At 30.8% G+C, this 24,634-nt stretch overlaps 1 protein-coding gene across 4 annotated transcripts; it reads left to right on the forward strand.

Annotated features, from left to right (window-relative positions):
- The first annotated feature begins 1,576 nt into the window (after nt 1-1,576).
- LOC111036171 (dual specificity protein kinase splA-like) lies at nt 1,577-18,691 on the forward strand. 4 transcript variants are annotated; one of them, XM_022318291.1, is made up of 11 exons: nt 1,577-2,164; nt 2,963-3,076; nt 6,536-6,604; nt 7,225-7,349; nt 9,662-10,555; nt 10,760-10,970; nt 11,041-11,149; nt 13,988-14,141; nt 16,989-17,156; nt 17,732-17,874; nt 17,994-18,530. In XM_022318291.1, exons 2-11 carry the CDS (start codon nt 2,986-2,988, stop codon nt 18,295-18,297), a joined length of 2,268 nt encoding a protein of 755 aa, XP_022173983.1. In that variant the 5' UTR covers nt 1,577-2,164; nt 2,963-2,985; the 3' UTR covers nt 18,298-18,530. The 4 variants fall into 4 exon arrangements, with proteins under 4 accessions (XP_022173983.1, XP_022173828.1, XP_022174047.1 ...); XM_022318136.1 differs by having other exon boundaries at nt 1,578-2,146; XM_022318355.1 differs by having other exon boundaries at nt 1,582-2,146; nt 16,989-17,072; nt 17,994-18,691.
- Nucleotides 18,692-24,634: the final 5,943 nt, after the last annotated feature.

Consider the following 24,634-nt stretch of genomic DNA (forward strand, 5'->3'; position numbering starts at 1 on the left):
CTAAAATATCAAGATCATTTGCAAAATACTAGAAAGTAATTACTAAAAAGTATTTAGCCATGGCCAAGACTAGATATAGACTAGGTATCTGTCGTTGATTATTCCTAAAACAAATAATAAATATGGTTTATCATTTCAAAATCACTGTCGGAAACTCGGAAAACCGATCTATCATGATATTATTACCATTCGTAGCGAATAGTAACTATTATCACACTGATAATAATAATAGTAATAATAATAATAAGTATTAAGTAACAATACTTCCAAGGACGAAATAAATAAATGAAACTACTACAGCAATAGTTAATCGTTTAATGTTTTGGACGTAAGACGAAAAAAACAGTTCCTAACTTTCCAACGTAACGTATCCACTACAGTACTACACATTGTACGGTGGACCGATGAAAAGGAGCGTTATTTTAATGTTGTACGACGTTATAACGAAACAGCAGGTCACGGGAAAAAAGGATAAAAGGGGAAAAATATAATGACAATATTTCAATGATCAATCCCGGAGCGTTATTTACAATACGTCATGGTGTTTTGCCTTTTGGTGTAATCGACGACGGACGAAATAAATGAAAATTATATAAAAGTAATAATAATAAATGGTCAATTGGGATATTAGCCATCGGAGAAAACAATATTATTTTATTGTCACGAGTCTATTAAAAATAATAATGGCCAATAACGATGTCGCATACGAGTGTACGACCGGTGCGTGCGGTGTGGTGCGATGCGCGACGGTGCGGTACGGTAGCGGGTGTCTGAGGTTATTTGCGTCGACTTTAGTAGTTTAATAAGGCAGAAGCGCGGGGAACGGGCGTCGACTGTCGAGCGGAGCAGGGAATCAGTGGAGTAGTGGACGACGGGTGTTGTTCGTCGCGGTGAGTAGCGTATAGCGCGGGGATTGCGGCGGTGACCGTCGAGCGGTGGCGACGGCGTTCGGAATGTTCGGATCGATAGCAATGGTTGCCACTGCTCCGTTGCTGCGGGCAGCAGAGCGAGTGAGCTAGCGAGGCGCAATAGAGAACCAAAATAATAATATTATAGCGCTCGCCACCCGAATCGACCTCGCACGCGTTCGCAGAACACGAATATCGAACATAGACGAGTCGGAGCTAGCGAACGTTCGCTGTATCCGACTATATAGTCGCTGAGCAATATCCCACACCTGTGATTGGCGCCGTCGCATGCGCTCACGGCGGCCCGGTGCGCGCGCCGCCCGAAAGAGAACACAACACATGATGTAGCGACAAACTCGCGGCGGCGCACGGAACTATGCGTGCTCAAATGCTCAATACTGTTCGGAGGTGTTGGACAGGCGGGTGGACTGCCCAACGGTGGTACACCATACAAACTGTTTTTGGCGGTAGGTGTGGGTGGGCGGGAGGGTCGGCGGCGGACTGTTCGGATGGTCGCGCTATAGGCGGTGGCCGGTAGTTCGAGTGTTCGACACTCGTGACCCGAGCAGTCATGACTCATGAGCACTGAGCAGTGAGCAATGAGCATAGAGCACTCAATATTCGACACGGGCAGCGCTTCATTTCGTCTGTCTGACCGGCACAGCGTTGCTGTTTCACCACCTTCGGTACACTTCGTGCACTGCCGTCGTCTCACGACTCACTCCGTCGATCAGCATTCCGCCAGGCCGCCGCCGTTCTTCTTCGTCCGTTGCTCCGTACACTCGTTCTCGTCGTACCGTGTTCGCTTCGGTGTTTGATCACTTTGATCCATTTCAGTTGACTTCCCGTTTGCGGTTTCATCGTGTTCGGTCTCGCGCCTGCGCGCCGGTCCGCGTGTATCGATTGTCGTTTTTCGGTGTTTTCGGCCAGATATCTTTTCTCGTATCACACGCTCGCCATCGTTAACAATTTATTATTATTTTCATAAACTTTCAAGTGGATTGTTGTTGTTATTATTGTCGTTGATAATAAAATATTATTAATTAAACGGATAACGATAATATAATTTTATGAAATGTTGTATTAATTTATATTGTGAGCTTTGTACTATCCGATCGATTCATCTTTCGTTGTTTGTTAAATAATTGGTCATATCGTCGGCATGTCTTTCGTGTGTGCCTGAACAGCTGCAGCAGCAGCAGCAGCAGCAGCACACGGAACCTGACTTAGTAAATTAAGTAAATATTACGATAAAAGTAAATACCGCCCGAACAGTATCTCTAAGTACGGTGTCCGGACTGGGCAGTGTTGCAACAAGATCGTAAATCGAAACAATAATACTTCATGCGGGTCAGACGTCTCTTATTGCATTAATTTTCGTCTTCTGTTCGACATTTTAAAATCACCAAATTATTGATTTTAGATTTGTATAAGAATCTAGGTGCCATAGAGACACAGAGTAGGTATAGACAGATCTTTTTGATATTTTGACTCATTGATATGATACTGTGGTAAAGAGATAGATATCTATGCAACGGATATCATATCAGATGAGTACCTTCCAAAAATTTTATTTCTTGATTTCTCGTCATTTCTTTTTTTAATATTCCTACTAGGTATAGGTATAAAATGTATTTTTGAATCATATTAATGTTATGCCTGTTGTGTTTCAAAGGTTTGTGTTATCGTGTTTGTTGCTTTACTATTGGTAAAATCATAATGCGTTGATGACACTGCTCTAGAACTGCCCCTGTCAGATGTTTGTAGCATACGCTAAGTAAGCAAAGCAGCCTGCCTATATCCCTAGTGATTCTGGATTGTTGGTCTGTTACCACAGTGGTTTTAACAGTGTGCTTACTGTCTGATTCAGACGGATCTAGATTATATCACGTCTGAGGAGCTTACTGTTATGTGATTTTTGCATTTATTATTTATCCATTCTGAGCACTGGCATTTTCTTCATAATATTGAATTCTACACTAAAATAGAATATCGGAGACCAAAAAGTCTAATCTTTTATAAATCAAATTAATTAATTAATTTTGTTTTTAAAGGAATATTCAATAATAAAACGTAAATGGTCAATACAAGAGCGTGTACCATGGATTCCGATAAAGGGAAGATAAGTCAGAGGAAAAATCCAAATAGAAGTAGAGCAAACAACTCTGGTTAGTGCTGGAATTTAAATTTTGTCATTCATTTATTAAATTTAAGTTTAATATGAAGCTATTAAATACCTACCTAGTTGTAAAACTAAAACTGTAAACACAATATTTTAGTATGGTTTAAAAAAAAATTGCATGCCAAGTCTAAATTATAATGTGGGTAGGTATGGGTAGTTAGGATCAGTTTTTAGTTTGAATAAGGAATGCTTGATATTATAATACTTGTTATAATGTATAATTTCCTATCTACAGGGTTTTGAATTTAAATAATTTTAATCGCTTCATATCAATGTTACACTGATGTCTGATGTAATGTAATACTAAAAACTAGATATACGTATTAAGAGGACATCATAGTTTCTTAAAGATCATATTAACTTATTCAAAAATAATAATTTCAATAAAAGTCTATGTGGGGCCCTAGATAATTATCTTATCTTTAAATGTTATAATGGGTCATTTCACTCATTTCAAAACTAATACTGCTCTATTGAAACTGGTGATCAAAAATTTTCTGTACTTGTAAGATGGAGACAACGCATGTGGGTACGATGTCCTTTTAAGTTGTTTGTCAAACAATGTAGGTAATAGTGTTATACAAGGTGTCTATACATTTATATTTGAAAAGTTAGTTCACTGTCAATTCAAAAAAAGTGTAGCTACCTGTGTAGCCAGGATTATGAAGTAGGGGAGGAGTTTTTGTATATAAATAATAATTTATATAGTTAATACATTAATTAGGGAGGGGGAGGGGGGTTGAAACACCTAAATATCCCGTGGCTATGACACTGACTAATTGTGTTTTTAGTTGAGCTTGTTGTGGTTATTCTTTGCCATGTCTTAACTTGCCCCTAACTTTGGTTGAAAATACCAATTTTTGCAATTTAAAGTGCTATGAAATCCCAACCCTGAATTAATAATATATGATATACCTGTTACCAAATTATATTTACATTAAAAGTTTTTTTATTTATTTGGTTTCTCTTTAGTCTCTGTAGTATTTAAATTTTAATCTATATCATATGGAGGCCACTGCCAAAGGAAAGACATTTGGGTTTCCCTAGTATATTGATTTTGTATGTTTGGTTCCTTAGTATTTTAAATCATTAGTTTTCCTCATAAGAAAGTGATTTAAAGTTTGTAAATCAAATATAAATTCAATGTATTCAAATTATTGCATTATTTCTAGGTCGAGTTAGGTGGTTATTTTTGTAGTTATTTAAGTTATTTTATTCTTAATTAGTTAGTGTACAATAATACAAATAGGTACTCCGAGGTTGGGTAAGTTACCCAATTTATTGTAACTAGTTACAAGATACAAGTTACTCTAAAACTGTGTTACTAGTTACAAGATACTAGGTACCTTGATATTGTGTAACTGGATACAAGTTACAGTTGTTATGTAACTAAGTTACATTTAAAGTTAAAAGTTACATAGATAAATAGAATATGCTTGTATTGATTTATTATAATTAACACATAAGTCAATTGTTTAACATAGTAACAGTCCTAAAATCAGTAGTTAGTATAAAATAGGTGCATGCAACATAGAAAGTAAAACATACAATTAAATAAAAAAAATTGAATATTGTATAATTTATTAATAATGGTTATTGTAATGAATATGATTTATTTCCTTTAAGAAAAACTAATTTTTCAAAATTTTGGTCTGATAAATTTGCTCTAGTAGGACAATGAACGAACCCGGCAAATGAAAATAACCTTTCCACTGGAACAGAAGAACAGAGTTTTGTATTAAATTTTACAAATAGTTTTTTTATTGTGACATAATTATTTAAAACTGATAATGACTTATTTTTATCATTAAAAAAATGTATAACTTCCAAATTTGCCTTTGAATCAGCTTTTGTTTGTTCTTGAGATGAAAATACAAAAAAATCATTTTAGTCACCCTCTAGTTAACAGCAAAATCACAAATGACATGAACTCGCAGTAGCTTTGAAGTAAATCATAAGCAAGTACTGGCCTCGTGGCTCGTAATACTCGTTAGTCGTTTAGTTTAATATATTTTCTTCAGAGAGTCCGTTACTCATGAGGTTTGGCGTTTAAAAAAAAAATAATCTGGGAATCCCAATTCCAAAACCAACTCTAATCGGTAATCAATAATATGTCAACACCAGTACATCACCCAATATTATGTTCCAAAACAGCTGATTACAGGCTTGATAAGGCCTGCCTATATTAAATATAATACTTAATATTTATGTATATTATGTACAATGTAACTTTTATATTAAGTTACAGGAAAATGTGTAACTAGTTACAAGTTAAATTGTAAATGAGTAACTTGTTAGTAGTTACAAAAGTAGCTGAATTACGTAACTTTGGTATGCCCTACCTTTAATAGAAATTGTTAATTTTTGATCTTTTATGTTTATCAATTAATGTATGTTTGGATGAGGATTATAGACTTAGAAACTACTGGACCAATTAATACCAAATCGTCTATAGGTTGCCAGTAGTGGTGCGTAAAAAATGTACTTGGAGATATAGGTTTTGTGTTACTATTGGTTATTTATATGCATTTTAACTTAATAGGTATAAGTATTTATTCAATTTTATATCCCGGTTAACTTATCTAAATAATTAAATAACTTCATTATAAGTTATTAATTTAAACTACTGAAAAAATAGTGATATATTCGAGGATATATATTATCATAATTTCTTAATATGTACAATATTACCTCAAATATTACTCAACGAATATGGAACAATCCGCCAGTGGCAGAGACAACTGAGACTAGTCTCACAGACTCCATACAAAAACCAATAACCATTGTTGTTATGATTCCCCCCTTAAATTTTTTTACCTTTTATATTAGAATACAGTCTATCATTTTGTTTTATGAACTGTGTTGTCTGTCGTCTTCGCTAATCCTGAAAATATTTAAAAAAATTATTTTTGCCATTTTATAATTATTGGGGAGACGCCTTCTCAAAGTATCCCCTAATGTATTGCTCCTGCTATATAGGGTGGCTCACAAATTAATTTAGTGTCACTCAAATCAAATACTACTAAAAAGAGAATTGGTACAGACTAGCCATAGACATTATACTCATAGACTGGCCGTACCTATAACAATCACTTTATTATGCTTTGGGAGCTGTGATAGGGGGTGCAGGTGGCAGGCACGATTAAGCAACTGAGTTACCATTGCACAAACTCAATTATTTTCATAATATGTAGTTATAGTCCATGGATGGTGAATCCATGGCACCCAAATGAAACTAAATTATTTTATCATGCAATTTTAACCAATAATCTAAGGATAAAAACATCTATGGCGATTAATGATGTATTATATTTTGTAGTAAAAATATATTTTGCCAACTTAATAAAGTTTTTTATTATTGAAGTAGATTTTTAAAAGTACCCATCCAACCACACATCATGCTAAGTATATATAAGCTTAATGCAATGTTATAATTTTTTAACAGGAAATGAAAAATCAAAAATGAAATCCGACAGTAAATCGTCTTCTATTTGTTCAAATCCAGAGAGTGAAGGTAATTTGATTCAATTTTTATTAGAAACCAATAAAAGTTCTTTACTTAATATTACTTTATTATAAATTTATTTGTGAAGCTTCATAATTGCAATAATATATAAAAATTGTTATTTCTTTATTATTTATTCTGTTCACTATGAATTATGATGACTATCGTTGTTTTTGTTTTATAAAATCATTTAAAAATTACTGGTTAAAACAATAGTAGCGTATTAAACAACTAATTAAAAATATTATTAAAAAAAAAAAATTTATTTATTTGAAATCAGTAATGTTATTAGATTGTGAACTGATTATCAAAAGTAACAATTTTTATTCAACATTTTAGATACAAGTTTTACTAGTAGCAACAGATTTTTCTTAGTCAAAAAGCTTTAAAATGTATTAGGTACAAGTTTTTTATAGTAATTATATGTATACAATGCAAATTAATAATATTTTCAATTTATTAATCTCTGAGAATGAAAGTGTAATATGAGCTTCTTTTTAGTTGTGCTTATATCAATTTAAAATTATCCCAATAAACTTATTCATATTATATTTTTTAGCATTATAAATTTCAAAAAAGTTGGATTCCTTTCAATATTAATGTATTTTTTTTTAAATTGTATTGTTCAGAAGATGATCAAAATGTACCTACAACAGTATTAAATCCACCAGCTGGGTCATCAATCAAAGTGACTTTAAAAAAGACAAGATCATGTAGCAGTAGTTCTTCTAGGGAATCTGCTCAATCATTTGAAGTAAGAAACGTAATAATACATTTTAGTTTTAAATCTATTCAATTAATATGATGACACTTGAGTAATACCCATAAAAGTTGCCTGATTTTTGCCCATCAGCCTTAGTAAAAGCTTATTATTAAATAATATTGGGTACAGGACAATGTGTATATTATGTTCATTTTACTCTTAATAAATACAAGTGTATAATATATATCTTTTTAACTTTGTTAATATTATGGTGATTGAGTAAAATTATTTTAATATATGGGTATAGTAATACATTCATGATATTAAATTCTGAGCGGAATATACTGGTTTAGAACAGGTGCCACCCCTACCCCAAGAAAAAAAATAGTATTTATTACTAATACATTTATTTAATTATAAACAAAGTAGGTCATTAGTAATTATAAACAAATCAAGTTATTACAAATTCTATTAAACAATAATTCATTTTAATCTTAGATATGACTCCAAATCCTCCTTTATTACTTTTTCACTAAGACCTAGAGACTGCCCTCCAGTTTCATTCAATAATAACTTAATTCTAACAACCCCTGTAGTAAAATACCTGGGCCTAACGTTTGATAAGCGACTCACCTACCTGGGCTCAACACCTCAAAAACAAAAGAAAATCTGTAAACTCTAGACTTCACTTGCTCAGTCCACTTCTCCGCTCTAAACTAAACATCAGCAATAAATTGTTAATCTATAAAGCTATTTTAAGACCTGTATGGGCATATGGCATTCAGATATGGGGCTCCGCGAAACCCTCAAACCTGCGAACTATACAAGCCTTCCAATCAATATGTCTCCGTCAAACCATCTCTGCTTCTTGGTATATAAAAAACGCCAATCTTCACAAAGACTTAAACGTTCCCAAACTTTCTCAGCTAACCAAATCCCACTTCCTCTCATTCCATTCTAAGCTAAATCACCATACTAATCCATTAATCAAACGATTCAAACGTATGTCTTGTACAATACTCGATAATCCTAGAAGAAGATTGAAACGATCTTGGCTACCTTCCCACTCTGTTATATTCACCGCTATTTCACTCAACAAAATTATTTATTGTACAAAATTATGTATAGATTGTAATTATTCTTTTAATAAAAAAAAAAATCTTATATGTTATCTATAACATTTTTCTACAAACTTTTTTTGATGCAAAATTGTAGGCTATTTCATCATAATTTAAACTTTGTTTACATCTATTTAATCATTTGTGTACAACGTCTTAAAAAGTTCTTGAGCATTCCTTTATTGCCAGATTTAAAAAAAAGATGATCACACAAATGCAAACATTCATTTGTAAATGATTCTTCAATATCATTAGGATATTGCTTTATTAGTGCCCTAGTTTTTTCAGAAATAGTTTCCTTGTCAAAACTACAAACATTTGTGGGAAAATCAAACTTGACACATAAATCTTTACATGAACTGCTACATCTTACAAGTTCAGCATTCAGTTTATGCTGTGGATACACAATTTCTATAGTTAATATATTATTATTTTGTTTGATATCTAATATGATCTTAATTAATTTTAGTAACAACTCATATGTACCTTGGTAGGTATCTTATCTTTATAGTTAACATTACTAGAAAATTGATTTTGTATCATTGATATTTTCAGTGTAAGCGACGGTATATTTTAAATTACAATTACAAAAGCTTAACATGGTGCAGACCATGGTCTGGTTAACCAATGTGTACAATTCATGAATTTATTACTTTGTTTTTTAAATATATACATTAAATATTAATATAATTTTAATTTACGCAGTTACATAAATGCATAAAATATTTATATGATTTTTCAATTTCTTACAAAATATGCTGCCATAGGCCTGAACCTCACGGACCTAGGCGTAAATCTGGCCTTGGGAATATTTTACAATTATTTATTTTTCTATGTCATCATATTATGAGGCAGTAAAAATGCTTTGGTTTTTAACTTTAGGGTTGGATTCAAGAAGTAAATGATCTAGTTGGTACTTTGGCAGATCTTCAGTACAAATACCCAGTACTTTTGATAAAATGTTTAAATGGGTAAACAAAAAAAAAATAAGGAAAAACGGGAATTTGTATACAGAACCAGATAAATAGATTTGACAAAATTTTGTTTTGTTTTTTTATTGTAACTTAGAAAAATAATATTAATTACTTTTTACTGATTTCTTAAATTAGAAATTTCTGTGGGCGCCTATGCTGATAGCAGTATAAATATATCATAGGCTGACAGACTGTTTCTGCTCAAAATCATTTTTTTTAAATAATGATTTATTGTTTAATTAAAAATTATATATATGTTAATTAATTTCAGGTTGTGAGAAGACTTACAACTACTGCTGAAAGTGTTTCTGGCGAAGAAGATTGTGAAAATCCAAAGGACTCTGGACCGGAAAACTCTTCCGACAAGTCACCTTCTGTTAATGCAGGTGAAAATGAAAATGAAAATGAAAATGAAAATGAAAATGAAAATGAAAATGAAAATGAAAATGAAAAGGAATCTGAAGAAGAGTCTCAGAACGCTGATAGTTCTGATGACAGTGATGTGGAAATATTGTCAGATGATTCTGACGAATCATTTATCGAAAGACCTAGTCCAGCTGTATCAGTTAAAGCTGAGGAGAAAAATGTATCTATTAATACAGTAGTAGATTTGAAAACTGAAGAGCTTCCTCAGAACTCTATGGTGGTTAATAAAGAAGAATGTAAGGTACGAATTAAATCATTGAAAGAAGAACAGTCAAAAGAACCAGACTTGGAAGGTGATGTAGTTATCATAAAAAATGATAATGAAACTAAAAATACTCAAGTACCTCAACCACAAAACGGCGTTGAAAAAAAAGAAGTTAAAGAGCAAGTCAAAGAACAAAAGTTTAAAGTTAATGTCCGTTCTTTTGATGATTTAGTAGATCCTCGTAATGCAATCCTAATTAATATGCCTCCTCCTGCACAAATAGACAGGGCACCCAATTTTTTAACTCAAAATGGTAGTGGACCTTATCCGCCACCATATTTGTCATGTGAAGTCTGTGGAATACAATATGATTCTCCAGAACTATTGAATGATCATAAAATAACCATGAAACATTTCAAATGTTCTTTCAAGGAATGTGAACATTTAGTTGAATCAAGCCAACAAGAATTCCAAGAGCACCAACGTATGGTTCACAATAGTATGCAATCACCAGTTCAACAATTGGCACACCAAGTAATATTAATATATTATACAATTTTGATAATAGGTTACAAAATATATTTTTAATATTAGTTAGTTTTCTATTTACAAAAAATCATTTAAATTATTCTACAGTATAGTATTTACTAAACAAATACTTCTTATAATAATATTGGTAAAATATATTTCTTTATATCAAAGTTTCAGTATCAAGTTGTATTGATTTGTTATAATTAGGTCCAACGTTTACCAGCAATGGGTTTTGATCAACAATTACAGTCCGGTGTACCACCATTACCTGAGAACCTATCTCCTAGTTTGTATACACAATCATTGCGGATGCCAAATCAGGGAGTTCCTATGCAACGTGGCATGCGTCCAATGATGAGGGCCATGCCACATATGATTTCTTCAAGAGGGCGTAATGTACAAAGAGGATCAACTATGAGTGAGTCTCAAAGTGTTATATTATATTATTAACTAATTATAATTTTGTATTACTCATTATTATTGCTTAGGAGGAAGAGCAACTTCTTTAAATTCTTCTCCTAGAGGCAGTTCTTTAAAAAGACCATTAACCGCGCCTAGGAGGGGAACTCCGCCTATGAAACGTACAAACATAGATAGGTTAGTAATGTGTTGTCTTTAGAATATTCCATATAGTATTATTATATTCAAGGTAGATATGTAAAGGTGTCAACACTTCGCTTATAATTGATTGCAATGCATACACCAGTTGTAAATATCACTAGTACTCTTACTATGAAATACTGATTAAGACATTGATGAATTTTTTTATAATAGTTATATTAATTTAATAACAATTAATTTTGAATTAAAAAATTGTCAAAATTCATATTTTTTTCATGAATAGTATTTTGAGTAGGTGTATAACATGATAAATGCAGAGTTGCATGACTACATGATTAATTTAATAAAATACAATTTAATTGGCTAATAATATTATCATTTTTAAGGGACAATTAGTTCACTATTTATTCATTAAACGTTTAGTAATTATTCATGCAGCCCAGTATAAGATTATAAGACTTAGAAAATGATATTTATGTTTGAAATGGAATACTAATTGGAAATGAAACACTACTTTATAAATCTATTTTTAATTTCTTGGTTTCATTTCTTAACCATGTTTTTAATTAAATACAACTACAAGAATAGGTGTTATATTATAATTTAATATAAAGTTGTAGTCATTGACATTTTAAATTTAAATTATATTAATGGCAAATTTTTCCCTTGATTTTCTGTACTAGGGCTAACAAAAGAGTAGTAAAACTGTCTATTTTTATATGTTAGTATAAAAATTACGTAACAAATTGTCTCACTATAAGCTAGGGTTGCCATTTATACAAAAATACAAGTCGGGACACTATAATACCCCCCCCCCCACANATACCTTTTTTAGTCCAACGTTATTTAATATTTTTATTATATTATAATTTATAATAAATAAGAAAGTCTAAAATTAGAAATAGCACAAAATGTAATAATAGTATTATTATTATCTTATTCATAAATATAATTTTAAATTATCTAAAAAAAGGTACACAATTTTTAATTTAAAACAGAGTGGTCTTACTTATTTACTAATATGTGTATTGTTTAAATCTTATTTTAAGAAACCGGTACTTATCCACGTCCCGGCCGGGAAATGAAAAATATCAGGACTCTGTAGTAAAAACTGGTAGTGTCCCGGCGAAATCGGGACGAATGGCAACCCTACTATAAGCAGACATGGGTGACATGATTGTTCTCGCCATAACATGTTATCTAACTATTTGATTTTTACATTAAGAATATCAAAATATATAATAGCAGTATCAAATTTCACTTGATTTTATTGTTCTCTCTTGCAGTCTTATCATTATTTCTAAACTTTTGAAATTAGAAACAATAAAATATCTATTTGTTATAACTCACATATTGATCATGTTGACAACTAAAATGCTAACAACTTTATACTCCATAAACATAATTTTTTAGAAGAACCAAAAACAAATTTTTCCTTCTAAAAATAATTTATGCTGATTAAATAATAGTCATAGCAGTGTAATACGCAAATTTAGCTCTATAGCTTTTAACCTTAATACTTATAATTTCTATTATTACATTTTTTTCTTTTATATTATGGTTGTTTCTTAAAAATATTTTACATTTAATAACTTCAGATATTAAAAATAAACAAATTAATGTAAATAACAACTTATACACTTAACTAACCTAAAATAAGTGTGTGTTTTAAAAAGATTCAATAGTTAACACCTATTTATAAAAAAATTTAAAATTTAAAGTTTAATGTTAAGTATCAATTGATAACAATTATTATCGTATTGAATAGAAAGTTAATGCAATTGTATAATCTAAAATGTAATATAACTAGTAAGTTCAAGCAATTAATAGCAAAGTACTTGCTGTATATTATGATTTCATGGCAAAAATGAAATTTTGGTCGATAATCATTTTTTGATGTATAGAATGATCTGTTATCATTTAACAATGTGACAATAGTAGACCCACTTAAATGCACAATCTTTAATTTTTTTAATCCCGATTGTTTGTGTTTATCGTTAATTAAAATTGAAGTTCAAATAGAAGTATCCACTAATTTAGCTTGTATATCCATTGGTATTATTTAGAAATGGCTGATATGTTCCTATAATGATGCATATGAATAGCTTATTTTAAACCTGTTAACTTAATTGTCGAAAAGCAAATATGGTGTCCAAAAAAAGTGGATACAGCTAAAAGAAACATTTAAATTACATAGCAATGGTTGTAGCTATACTCTGTTCAGTGAAAAAAAGCATGGTGGCCTTACCTAAATCAGTTCTTCAGCACATTTCTATCCGACACCCTGCTATACGGGAACCGATTTCTCTAGCAGGACGTAGGGGATGCACAGAATACAGATTGATGCGTTCTCTAGCTGAACAGAGCATAGAACCACTAGATTGGGCTTATTCAATGTATTTCATTTGCTATGGCGGGTACGGTTGTTTGTATGCAAGGTGTCTATGTATTCATGATGTAATTTTATTTGAAAATAAAATAAATTTTGATTGGTACCTATATATATGAATTATAATTAACACTGTTAATATCTTTACTATTGCAAAGTCAAATTTAAAACATTATCAATTATTCATACATAAATATAATAATATGCTATACAAATCAAAGTCACCTAAGCAGCGCTGCCGGTGGAAGTTGTACAAAAACAGTGGTCTTTTAATTACATTATGGGTATTGAACAAAATATTGTTTTTGGAACACTAGTTTTTTTTTAAATGTTTGCTGAGTACCAAGATAAGATGAACTGGATGGATTGTACAACTGGTATAATTTTTTCTTCCTACTATCAATGATATAAGATTGGGGAAGTGTTGACACATCTATGTTACTACATTGATTATACTTAAAGATTTAAATATAATTTTGATTTAGAAATTCCTATACAACTAACTTGAACAAGACTCCTCAGATTGCTAAATCCATAGCTGAATCTCTAACCAAATCTGTAACCAAAAATGCAGCTGTTCCAGCTTCACAGCAAGATGTTGTTAATTTATTTTCCAAACGAGGACTCACTATTAGCACGGTAACTTAAAAATTATTATTTTTTAATTAAAAAAAAGTAGTGAATTTAAAGGAAAAATTGATTGGTGCATAGCTTTAATTTTTAATAAGAGTCCCCTTGTATTTATTATTGGTGTACCAGTGCCCTGGTTATTTCTATGCATATAATATCTATAATGGTCTCAAATACTCATATTATTTGGGAATGTTGATAAAGATAAATTGTCTGTCTTTATTTTTAGTGTAATATGTATTAGTTGTATTAAAATTAAATATTGTGAGTAATACGTATTTTATATATTTATTTAAGTATACAGTATTATTAATTGATTAGATTGTATTATGGGTAAAAATCCTTCTTTTTATGGGAGCTCGTATAAACCTGACAAGTAAAAATTTGGACAGTACAATGCAGGACTGTTTAAATCTGGAATTTAATAATTAAAAATCCATTAAATTCTAGACAGTGCAAATCTGGAAATCATAAAATCCATACAAATCTGGACAATGGGTAGTGATGCATAACAAGTCGAGAGATATTATATTAGAGATTGGACCTGTTTTTATATTAATAGTAGTAAAATTCATACATAGTAAATTAATGTTAAGATTAAAAAAAAAAAAATAGCAAGTATGTTGAATAAATGGAGTCAAAATCTTTGTATTTCTAACCTAAAAATTATGATGATTTATTTATTGGTTTTTCAAAAGTTAGATTTTTTCTATGATAGGGTTTTAAAAAAACAGTTTTTACTCATTTCTTTTGTTTTAATCATATTTTCAATTAATAGGTACTAAAATGTCAATAAAAAAACTAGATAGTATGATTTACTTAATAATATATATCCTATATAATCTAATACAATTCATTTTAATTTATTTATTAAGGGTTATGTTGTAAAATGTATTAAACTGAAATATTTTATGTAGCAAGTCTAATTGGGTATGTAATTAATATTTCTATTATTTATTGGTATAGCGTGCGTTTTCAACATTTTAATTTTTTTTCTAATATACATATAGGTAATTACTACTTGGTTAATTTTCATTAACCGTTTAAATTATTAGTAGAATAAAAATAAATCTGAGCTATCATTTAGGTGCTATTAACTTCAAAAATTAATATAATTAGTTGTTATTACTGTAAAAAAAATAGAAGTGAAATAATAGGTATGTTATTTTTTCTATATTTTAATAGTTTAAACATAATGTAATAGAACATGTTTTAGACATTCAATGTTTAATTTTAAATATTCTTAATTCAACTAAGTAAAATAATATTTCTTTGTATTTTGGTTTAAAAAAAATTCCATTTTACATAGTACAAACATTCTCTGACCTATATGTATTACATTTATTATACACTAAGTATAGGAAAAATTAGACATTTTCACTTGGCCATACCCAGTGTTCGTAATTTTGTTCAATGATATACTCTCAGCACATGCTCATAGAAGGGGAGGGGTCGTTGGAGTTTAGCCTAGAGTGACCATTTTTATAAAAAGAAAATAATTGGACTAACAGTTTTGTAGATAGGCTCCTAAAAAGAAACCTCAAATAATTTTTCAATACTTTTTATATTTTATATTAACAATTTAAATAGTTTTGAATTAGTTTAATATCTTAATAAAACACATCTTGTTTGCATTCTTTTTTTTTGTGAGTTAGAAAAATTGGTTAAAGTATTTTTACTTTTTTTGAGTTGATATTGATTACTCAGGTGTTTTAGACTCCTTAGACTCTTACCAAGTTTTTTCAACTTCATAAGTGCTCATTGGTTTATAGTCAAACCTTTCAAAAGTTCCTCAACCATATTCAGGCTATAACATTGATAGTATTCATAACCATAATTAAAATTGTAAAATTATTGATAATATTGATATAATGTTTGATTATCATTAAACAAATAGTAATTTTTCAAGAAACAAGATAAAGATAAAAATGTTATTTTTGAAAGTAATTAATATTTTATTTTACTTTTATCTTTGATTAATTTTAGAGGGTATACGTTATATCAGTAAATTGGTGCTAGGGTAGTATAGGCTGTATACTAGTGTATAGCCTGCAATATACCATTGGTCAGATCAAAATATAATATCAAAATTGTCCTTTACCCCCCAAAAAATGTCTAATTTGATTCCAAGAGTAATTTTAAGCCCATATAAATTACTCCATCAATATAAATTTGCACCAATTTACTATGCAGACATTTTTTTTTTTTTAAATTAACATCTATTTTACTTTATTTTTTGTTTCTCATCCGTATTTAATCTAAGGCCAACTATAGATCAGTCTGGCCTAACTTGCCTGACCTATAGTTTTGCTTTAATATGCTATTGAATAATGAATTTACTTATTTATATTAAATTGTACTTGATATTTGTTTTTATTTAATTTAATTCAGAGGTTAAACAATAATTCTTGTATGAGGACATTGGCACATTGCTTAACTTATGGAAGTTATGCCATAATTATAGTTCAATTATTTACTGTTATAATGGTTATCTATTGTATCTATACTAGGAGAATCATTGTAATTTAAGTGAATTTTGTGCTTGTCTCCTCGTTGATAATGATTGTTGTACAGTTAGTTGTCGCTAAAAATAGTTGGGCTTATGTAGTTTTAAATCTATTTTGCATTGTCGGAGTAAAACCAAGCATACCATTTATTTATAGTATTTTTATTTTATATGATAGATATAGTGTACTTGTTTCTATGAATTTTTATAAGATACAATTATTGAGTTCTAATAGAATTTCAGCAGGTCAAAGAATTTTTCTCCTAACTCAGTACTACTGACTTAGGTTTTAACTTTATACAAATTGGTCTTCAATGTAATTATACTAATATACTTTTTTAAATGTTTAGGTGGATAATGGACACAACTCAATTCTTCCCGCTGGACTTAGCTTAAACTCGGCTGTTTCTATTATACCTACATCACCTCTCAAGGTACCTAGTAATGTACCTAATAAGGTATCTAGTAGTGTATCTAATATGGCATCTAAATATGTACCACCTAGGGTACCAATTCAGGTAATTTATACAGTTCTTAATAATATATTCCAAATATTATTTAAAAATAAATTTTCATTCGTAAAAATCGGAATCAGTGTAAACAAGCAGACAAGGTAATTTTTTCAAGTGTTTTGTCATTATAATACAATTCATTTTGATTAAAATATTTATTAAATTACATTGAGTATTTAAAAAAAGACCAATGTCATACATAAATATAATACCTAACACTTGCACTTATGTTATGTAATGTTGTACATACTCAATACATTTTTTTTGTAATTTATAATGAGTAAGTTGGATAACATGGACTTATGTCATCGTAGATATATTATATTCATATTAAATGTTTAAAGTTTAATATTTTAGATAGTTAAAATTGTTCTTAGACCGAATTAATCTTTGAATGTAAATTATCTATTACATTAATATATGACTGATAAAAATCTAATAATTTAGAGTTTTATTAACAGCAGTACAAATAAAGTGTGTTCAGCAAATATTTTATGATTTTCTTGAATTAATTTTCTTGCATGAAAAAACTGCCATAAAATAATATAAATTTGTATTTACATACAATTATTCTATTTTAGAGTATGGACACTGTTGATTTAACTGGTCCTGATAAACCGAAAAAGTATTATCCTTGTGAAATATGTTCAAAAACATATACGAGTTCTGAAAAAATGTATGAACATTTATCTATTGCACATAAGTCAGTTTCAATTCCGTTTAGGTAAGTTATTGTTCTACCCTCATATGTGCTTATACTATGGTTTTGAGTGGAAACAATTTTTTAAAAATAAAGATTAATTTTTCTTTTTTCAAAGACATAATGTTTTGATTTCTGAACAGGTGTAACTTGTGTAAATTTATTGGTCAAAATCCTGAGGCGTTGTATCGGCATAAATCAACAGTTCACAGATCAGAAATCAATAACTCATCATTAGTGATCCCTATTGTAGACTTGAGTAGACCCGCTACTGCTACCAAGTTAAGGAATTTGGGTATCACCCAGTACATACCAGTTTCTCAACTGGATAATCAAGGTGGTCAATTTGGTGTGCCAATCGCGAGTTTTGGAAAGAAGGGCAATTTACTAGAGGGAATGAATGCTAACCACTTTTTCACTATGGGGCCAATACGTAACATACAATGAATATCAGACAAAGACTGTTTTGAAATATCATCCATTTTGGTTGTAACTTTTGCATTTTACTCAATAATTTCAGTTTTATGCATTTTATTACAAATTTATTATGTATCAACATATTCTACTTTCATTTGATACAGTTTAAACATTCATTTTGATTATGTTTTTATTTTTAGACAAAATAGTTCTCAATTTCACAAGTAGTGGTTTTTTTTTATAATTAAATTTGTTACTCATTTTAATATGTTCTCGTTTATTATTACTATTATTATTATTTTTTATGTTTTAATAAACTAAACCAAATTACAAAATCTGGTTTTGGCAAACTATATTGTATAGATTAAAGGACTACTTCTATATTATAACTATGAACAATATTTGTATATTTTTATTATTTAAGTGAGAAATTGATTTTTAAAGGTCAAAACTCCAATGTTTATTTTTCATTATAACTATTTTTAATAAAATGTTAACTATTGGCATTTTTTATTTCCTGTAAACAAAATTATAATTTTAAATTAATATATGATATATGACATATTCTTATTTTATGTCCCAGTGTCACTTTTATTATTCTATTTTTATTACATGTAGTCATGTCAGTAAGAGAAGGTAGATAGCAATAATTAATGATGTTCATTATAACCTATGACATTTACCAATATGTATTTACTTCATCTTTAACTTTATTTTTCAGTTAAACAAAATATATATTCATTGCTAATGGTTATACTATCAGACATCAGTGCAATTTAAGCATTATGTGTAAATATTTTTACTGACATGATAAATAATAGAAAAAAATGCTTTGGTTTTAAACTTTGGGGGATGGGGGAGGTTTGTAGTCGAAAATTAAATCAAGTTGATACTTTTGAGAGGTAGAGATTAAAAATGTCTAACACTTTCCTCAAAATTTGGGAAAAACCATGAAACAATTGTAATGGTGTGGAACACCATTACAGTTTTACAATGCAATTAAAATTTGAATATAACAGTACAATCGTTTATTATTATATATTTTGTAGAAAGTATAAATGAATCTAGATCAGCCATAGCGGCGCCCGCAGAGAGGGGCCAGTGGGTGCTAATGCACCCACTGGATTTTGTTATAAACCAAAAAATCAGTGTATAATAATGTAAACATGTGACTTCCTATGTATGTGTCACATAAATTTAATTTTGCCCCCACTGAGCTGATTTTCTAAGGGCGCCCCTGAATTCAGCCAGACTAATCAGAGTAAAAGTTGTGTTGCATTTACTGAACACACACGACACACTAACTACAAATTGTAGTAAATAGTAATAAGTAATAACTAATAGTAGGTACTAACTACTATGTAGTATACCTAATGTAAGGGTGAATATTTATAATAAATTGTCATTGTCCATTATATGGCTATATCATAGGCGGTGATCGGGGGGGGGGGGCTTACAGTGGCTTAGCCCCCCAAAATAAATAATTTGAAGTTAAAGCCCCCCTAAAATTATTAAGCAAACAATACCGTAATTTTGAACAGTTTGTAGAATTTTTTTCATTATTTTATATTCTTATATCCATAATTATATAAGTGTACCTAGTACATTACATACATATTACATACTATTTACCAATTTATTATTTACGGTAACATACCGAACAATTAAGACACAATTCACAATAATATTATATTGTGTTTATATACCTAATATTGTACATATTTTGTACCAATTGGCCATCGATATTTAATAACATAGTATACCGTTCTATTTATAGATGGGAAAAATATTATTTCTTTTCTAATTTTTGTTAATTCTCGAGAAGCGATAATTATTATAGGACTATCGCTATAGCTGTATTAAACCTATCGTAAAGTTTATCGTGATTGAATAATTACTTTTATATTTTGTGTTAAGGTACGGTTTCCCTGCAACGTCAGACGCGAGAACAGCATGGCTGCGTCGGACGCGGCGTCTAGACGCGACCTACGTCCAGACCGGTAGTGACGCTTGACGCCGCGTCCAGACGCTGGAGGGAAAACGTACCTTTACAGTATTAGTGGCTAATGAATAATGATTAGCCATTAGAGATAGGTATGGCAGAAACAATCTGGTGAAGCAGGTACTCAATTAAAGATAAATAAAAAAAAAGAAAGATAAATGGTTTCTAATAGCTCAATATCAAAAATAGAAGTAACAAGTATAGTTTTAGTTACTTTTTTTTATGACACCGGCAATTGATGTATGCTTTAAAATGTTTGATGTTTTCAATTTGAAATATCCACTACAATCATCGATTGAGTATGAATTGTGCGTACATAGTTCTACATTAAATAATATTTGCAAGTAATCTAATAAAGCCATAATATTTATTATATTTGGCCAGATTTTATCTAATTTGAACAACGACACTATGTCTTAATAACATAACATAATAATTTATTTAAGAAAATAATAAATACAATAATACAAAATAGTATAAATACACAAATAACATAAATTTACTTAAATTAAATGTTTGCATAATAAATAATAAATATTTCCAATGTTTAACATTGATCATATAAAAAGTAATTAGAATAAGATTTAATAAACATCCAAAGCATTTTTACAATATATTCTCATTTCTTTATGAATTAATAACATTAAAATGAAATATTTTTTTTTCATATGATTTAAATATGTTAATAAACAAAAGGAGTAATTATTTTAAACATTGTACAATATAGTTTTCATAGTTTTTTAAAAATATTATATAGATAATTATGAAAAGGTTAGATCAAATGAAATATTTTTTTTTCATATAGTATAATATGTTAATAAACAAAAAAAGTAATTATTTTAAACATTGTGCAATATAGTTTTTATAGTTTTTTAAAAATATTATATAGATAATCATGGAAAGGTTAGATCAAATGTTGAAAAAAATGTAGTAATTAACAAATTATAAAAAATTAACAGTAGGTATTATGAACAATAAAATACTAATCTAGCAGTAATGATTATGCTTATTATATTTTTCACAACAAGGTTGTGTAAATTCAATGCTAAGGTGATCTTGTCATTTCTATATCAACAAGAATTTCGTCAATATAATATGGAATTTTATCCAACTGAATTTTTCAGGTGCCAGTTACACTGCTGCATAACAGGTATTTAGATAGCCACCATGGAGTGCTGGCGGAAAACATGTAGTCGCGTATGACTTACTCACTCACGGACTCGCGACGCACGGGGAACATATTTCCATTTAGTCGGTACTTGTAATTGTTTACGGTTACGGCCACAGCCAGCGCAGCAAAATAGTATCCTTCCGACACTCAGGACTCGCCTACCTAGTGCGGACAGGAATGACCTACGTATAGGTGCAGGCTGTTTTTCCGTTGCTTCTATCTCATCCTCATCGATACTTATCACGTTTATCTCCTCCTCTTCCTCCAATGACACAATATTTTCCTCATCATCAAATGGCAAGATTTCCTCTTCAGCAATTGAAAAGATTTTATCATCTTCCACATCGGACATAATTGGCTCCGAGAGCGATGTACCTGACGGCCACTTTTGCTTTAACTCTGAAGGGCACAATTTATCTTCATTCACTGACCCCGCTAAATCCGAGTACGAGGCCGACCTTAGGTCCGAGTCTGACAGCCACATCTGGCTTAAATCTGATGGGCCTAATTGCCTTTTGCTGCTTTTTGCTGACATCAGCTCCGAGTGCAATTCCGTCTTTGGCGCCGATTCTGTTGGCAATGTGTGCTCTACAGTTAGGGGCTGCAGTTGTTTATCGTCCGATTCGCACTTAAGCTCCGAATGCGAGGTTGAAGAAAGTTCTGACATCGATGGCATTGTCTGATTTTCTATGTTTGGCGGCACCAATTTTTCATCGATCGTGGCACACTTAAGCTCCGAATGCGATGCTGACCAACGTCCCAAATTCGAAGTCTGCTCTAAGTTAGATGGCAGAGATTGTTCATCGTCGGTTGGCCACTTTACCCCCGAGTTCAATGATGAGTCCGATGGCCACACTTTCTCAACGTGTATTGATGATAAGTCCGAAGGGGGTGTTTCAGGTCTCAGACTCTGGTCCGATTCTGTATTAGCTCCCCAGTCCGAAGGGAGTATTTCAGGTCTCAGACTTTGGTCCGATTCTGAAATAGATTCCCAGTCCCGTGGCACCTCCCTGTCCGATGGCCACTGCTCCTCCAAATCCAATGACCACAGAAACTCAGACTGCGTTTCCGAACTAAATGGCGCGTTCATTCGCTCATCGAACTCTGACCAGAGGCGCGATGTTAAATTTGGATCAGTATTCTCGTCAGTTTTCCGTTTGTCTAGGCAATCTTTTTTCACGTTGAAATAATTGAGCGTGCTTACTGCAACTATTTCTGCAGTTGTCTTTTCTGGTAAACGCACATCCGAAGATCTGTGCCGACATTCGTCTTCGTCCGAAGAATCGTCGTCGTCCGAGTCACATGACGCAGATGAGCTGTTGCGAATCGGCACCAACTGCCACCAAGTACTTGCTCCGTATCAAGGCCAAGCGTATATCTTCGAACAGCTCGTCCAGCGTCCCTGTAATTTCAGCTACCAATGGTCCATTCTTTGTAAAATCCGTTATCGTTGTATCTCCTTCATTCAATCCAGTTTCCGTATTCATTTGCGCATTAACCGAGGTGGTGCTACAGTTTGATATAATCGACCTTTGGGACGCGCACCACATGCTCCCAACTGCCGTGTCTAGGTCATCCGAATACCCAGAACTTGTTATGTTTGTTTTGTGTTTTGTGTTCATTTTTTTTGGAATGCGTTTATACCTACCGCGAGGTTTTAAGAGATTTACTAATGGCTGGAAGGCTCTCTCCGACCTTACCAGCCCCAACTAGTAAAAGTAAGAGCTGGCTCAGGACCTCTTAGTGAGACTCAGATATCGAATATCTGAGTCCGCAAGCTCCCCCACCACGACAAGGTGGGTCCCATAGGGGGAGATACCAATAGGTAGGTAGAAACGGGCGATACCCGTTTGCGTACATTTAACCTTTTTTGCGACTCGTTTGCGTACAAATGTACAACTCGATTGCGCACACGAATTTTTAATACCTGTGATAAATGACCCAAAACGTAGGACTCGTTTGCGTACATAAACTATAGCAAAACAGGCGTGATTAAAAATGTTTTATTTTTTTTATTCAATTTAATTTAAATTAAATTTGTCATTTTTATTTGTTGTATTTGTATTTTATTAATCTTAATGTAATTGCATGCTATAATATTTGGAACCGACTTGTTTTAAATATTCCAATCGATTTATGGATTTGTTACATAATTGTCTAAAACATTTATCTAAACAATTTATTTTTTCTATGGTGTCTTTTCGTTGAACATTAATAATGTTTTTCTTTATTGAATTTAATTTTAATTCTGATTCTGTTTGAATTTGTAATATTGCGTCGATAACTAGGTACATGTTTGGATGTGGCGAGTAAAATTGGCTATTGTAATGACGATGAAAACTTTCTACACCGTTTGTTGTCTTTGGATTATTACTTGGTGCACTTGCCCACATAACTGGAGGAAAATCAGAGTCAGGCAAAATATAATTTTCCAGAATATAATCTGTGAACTCGGTAAACATATTCGTAGGTGCAATTGATAGTAAATCGGTAAAGCCGTCAGAGATTTCATTAGGTGGTAAATAACTTAAACCGAAAAAACATTTTAACCATGTGCCAATTTCTGATGATTTGTTTAAATATTCTTTTAAAAGTAGTTTATTTTGTTGTATACGTCGATACCAACTTTGACCAAGATGGAAATTACAACAAACTATTACACAATTCGGAAACTTTTCTAATACAGCATTATGAGCGGCTTTTTCAAAATCAACATGAAAAACATTTATTTGAAGTGGTTTGTTGGTCAGTTGTATACACAATTTTTCTAACATATCCCATAACATCAAATAACTTGAAGTTTGTTTGTTACGTAAAAAACAATACACAAGAGGAATATAAAAGTTATTTTTGTAAATATGTAACGTATATAATTGCATAAAAAATTTTGGAGCATAAGTAAATGTCCCATCTCCAAAAACATGTTCCGCGTTTGAAATTGCCTCTAAATTTATTTTACATGTAAATACAATTATATTTTTATCATCACTCATAAAACAAAATTGTTCACCCTTGTATTGAATTTTATTTTGCATTTCATTTAACTGTTCAATAGCAATTTCGATCGATGTCGGTAAATTCGGAAAATGCTTTCTTCTTATATCATATATAGAACGCCTAAATAATTTCATATCTGTATGAGATAAATTTATCGAAATATCTTCCATACTTTGTAAATTGCGACGTATTAATTT

Source organism: Myzus persicae, unplaced genomic scaffold (genome assembly GCF_001856785.1).
Source record: "Myzus persicae strain clone G006 unplaced genomic scaffold, MPER_G0061.0, whole genome shotgun sequence".
NCBI classification, from domain to species: domain Eukaryota; kingdom Metazoa; phylum Arthropoda; class Insecta; order Hemiptera; family Aphididae; genus Myzus; species Myzus persicae.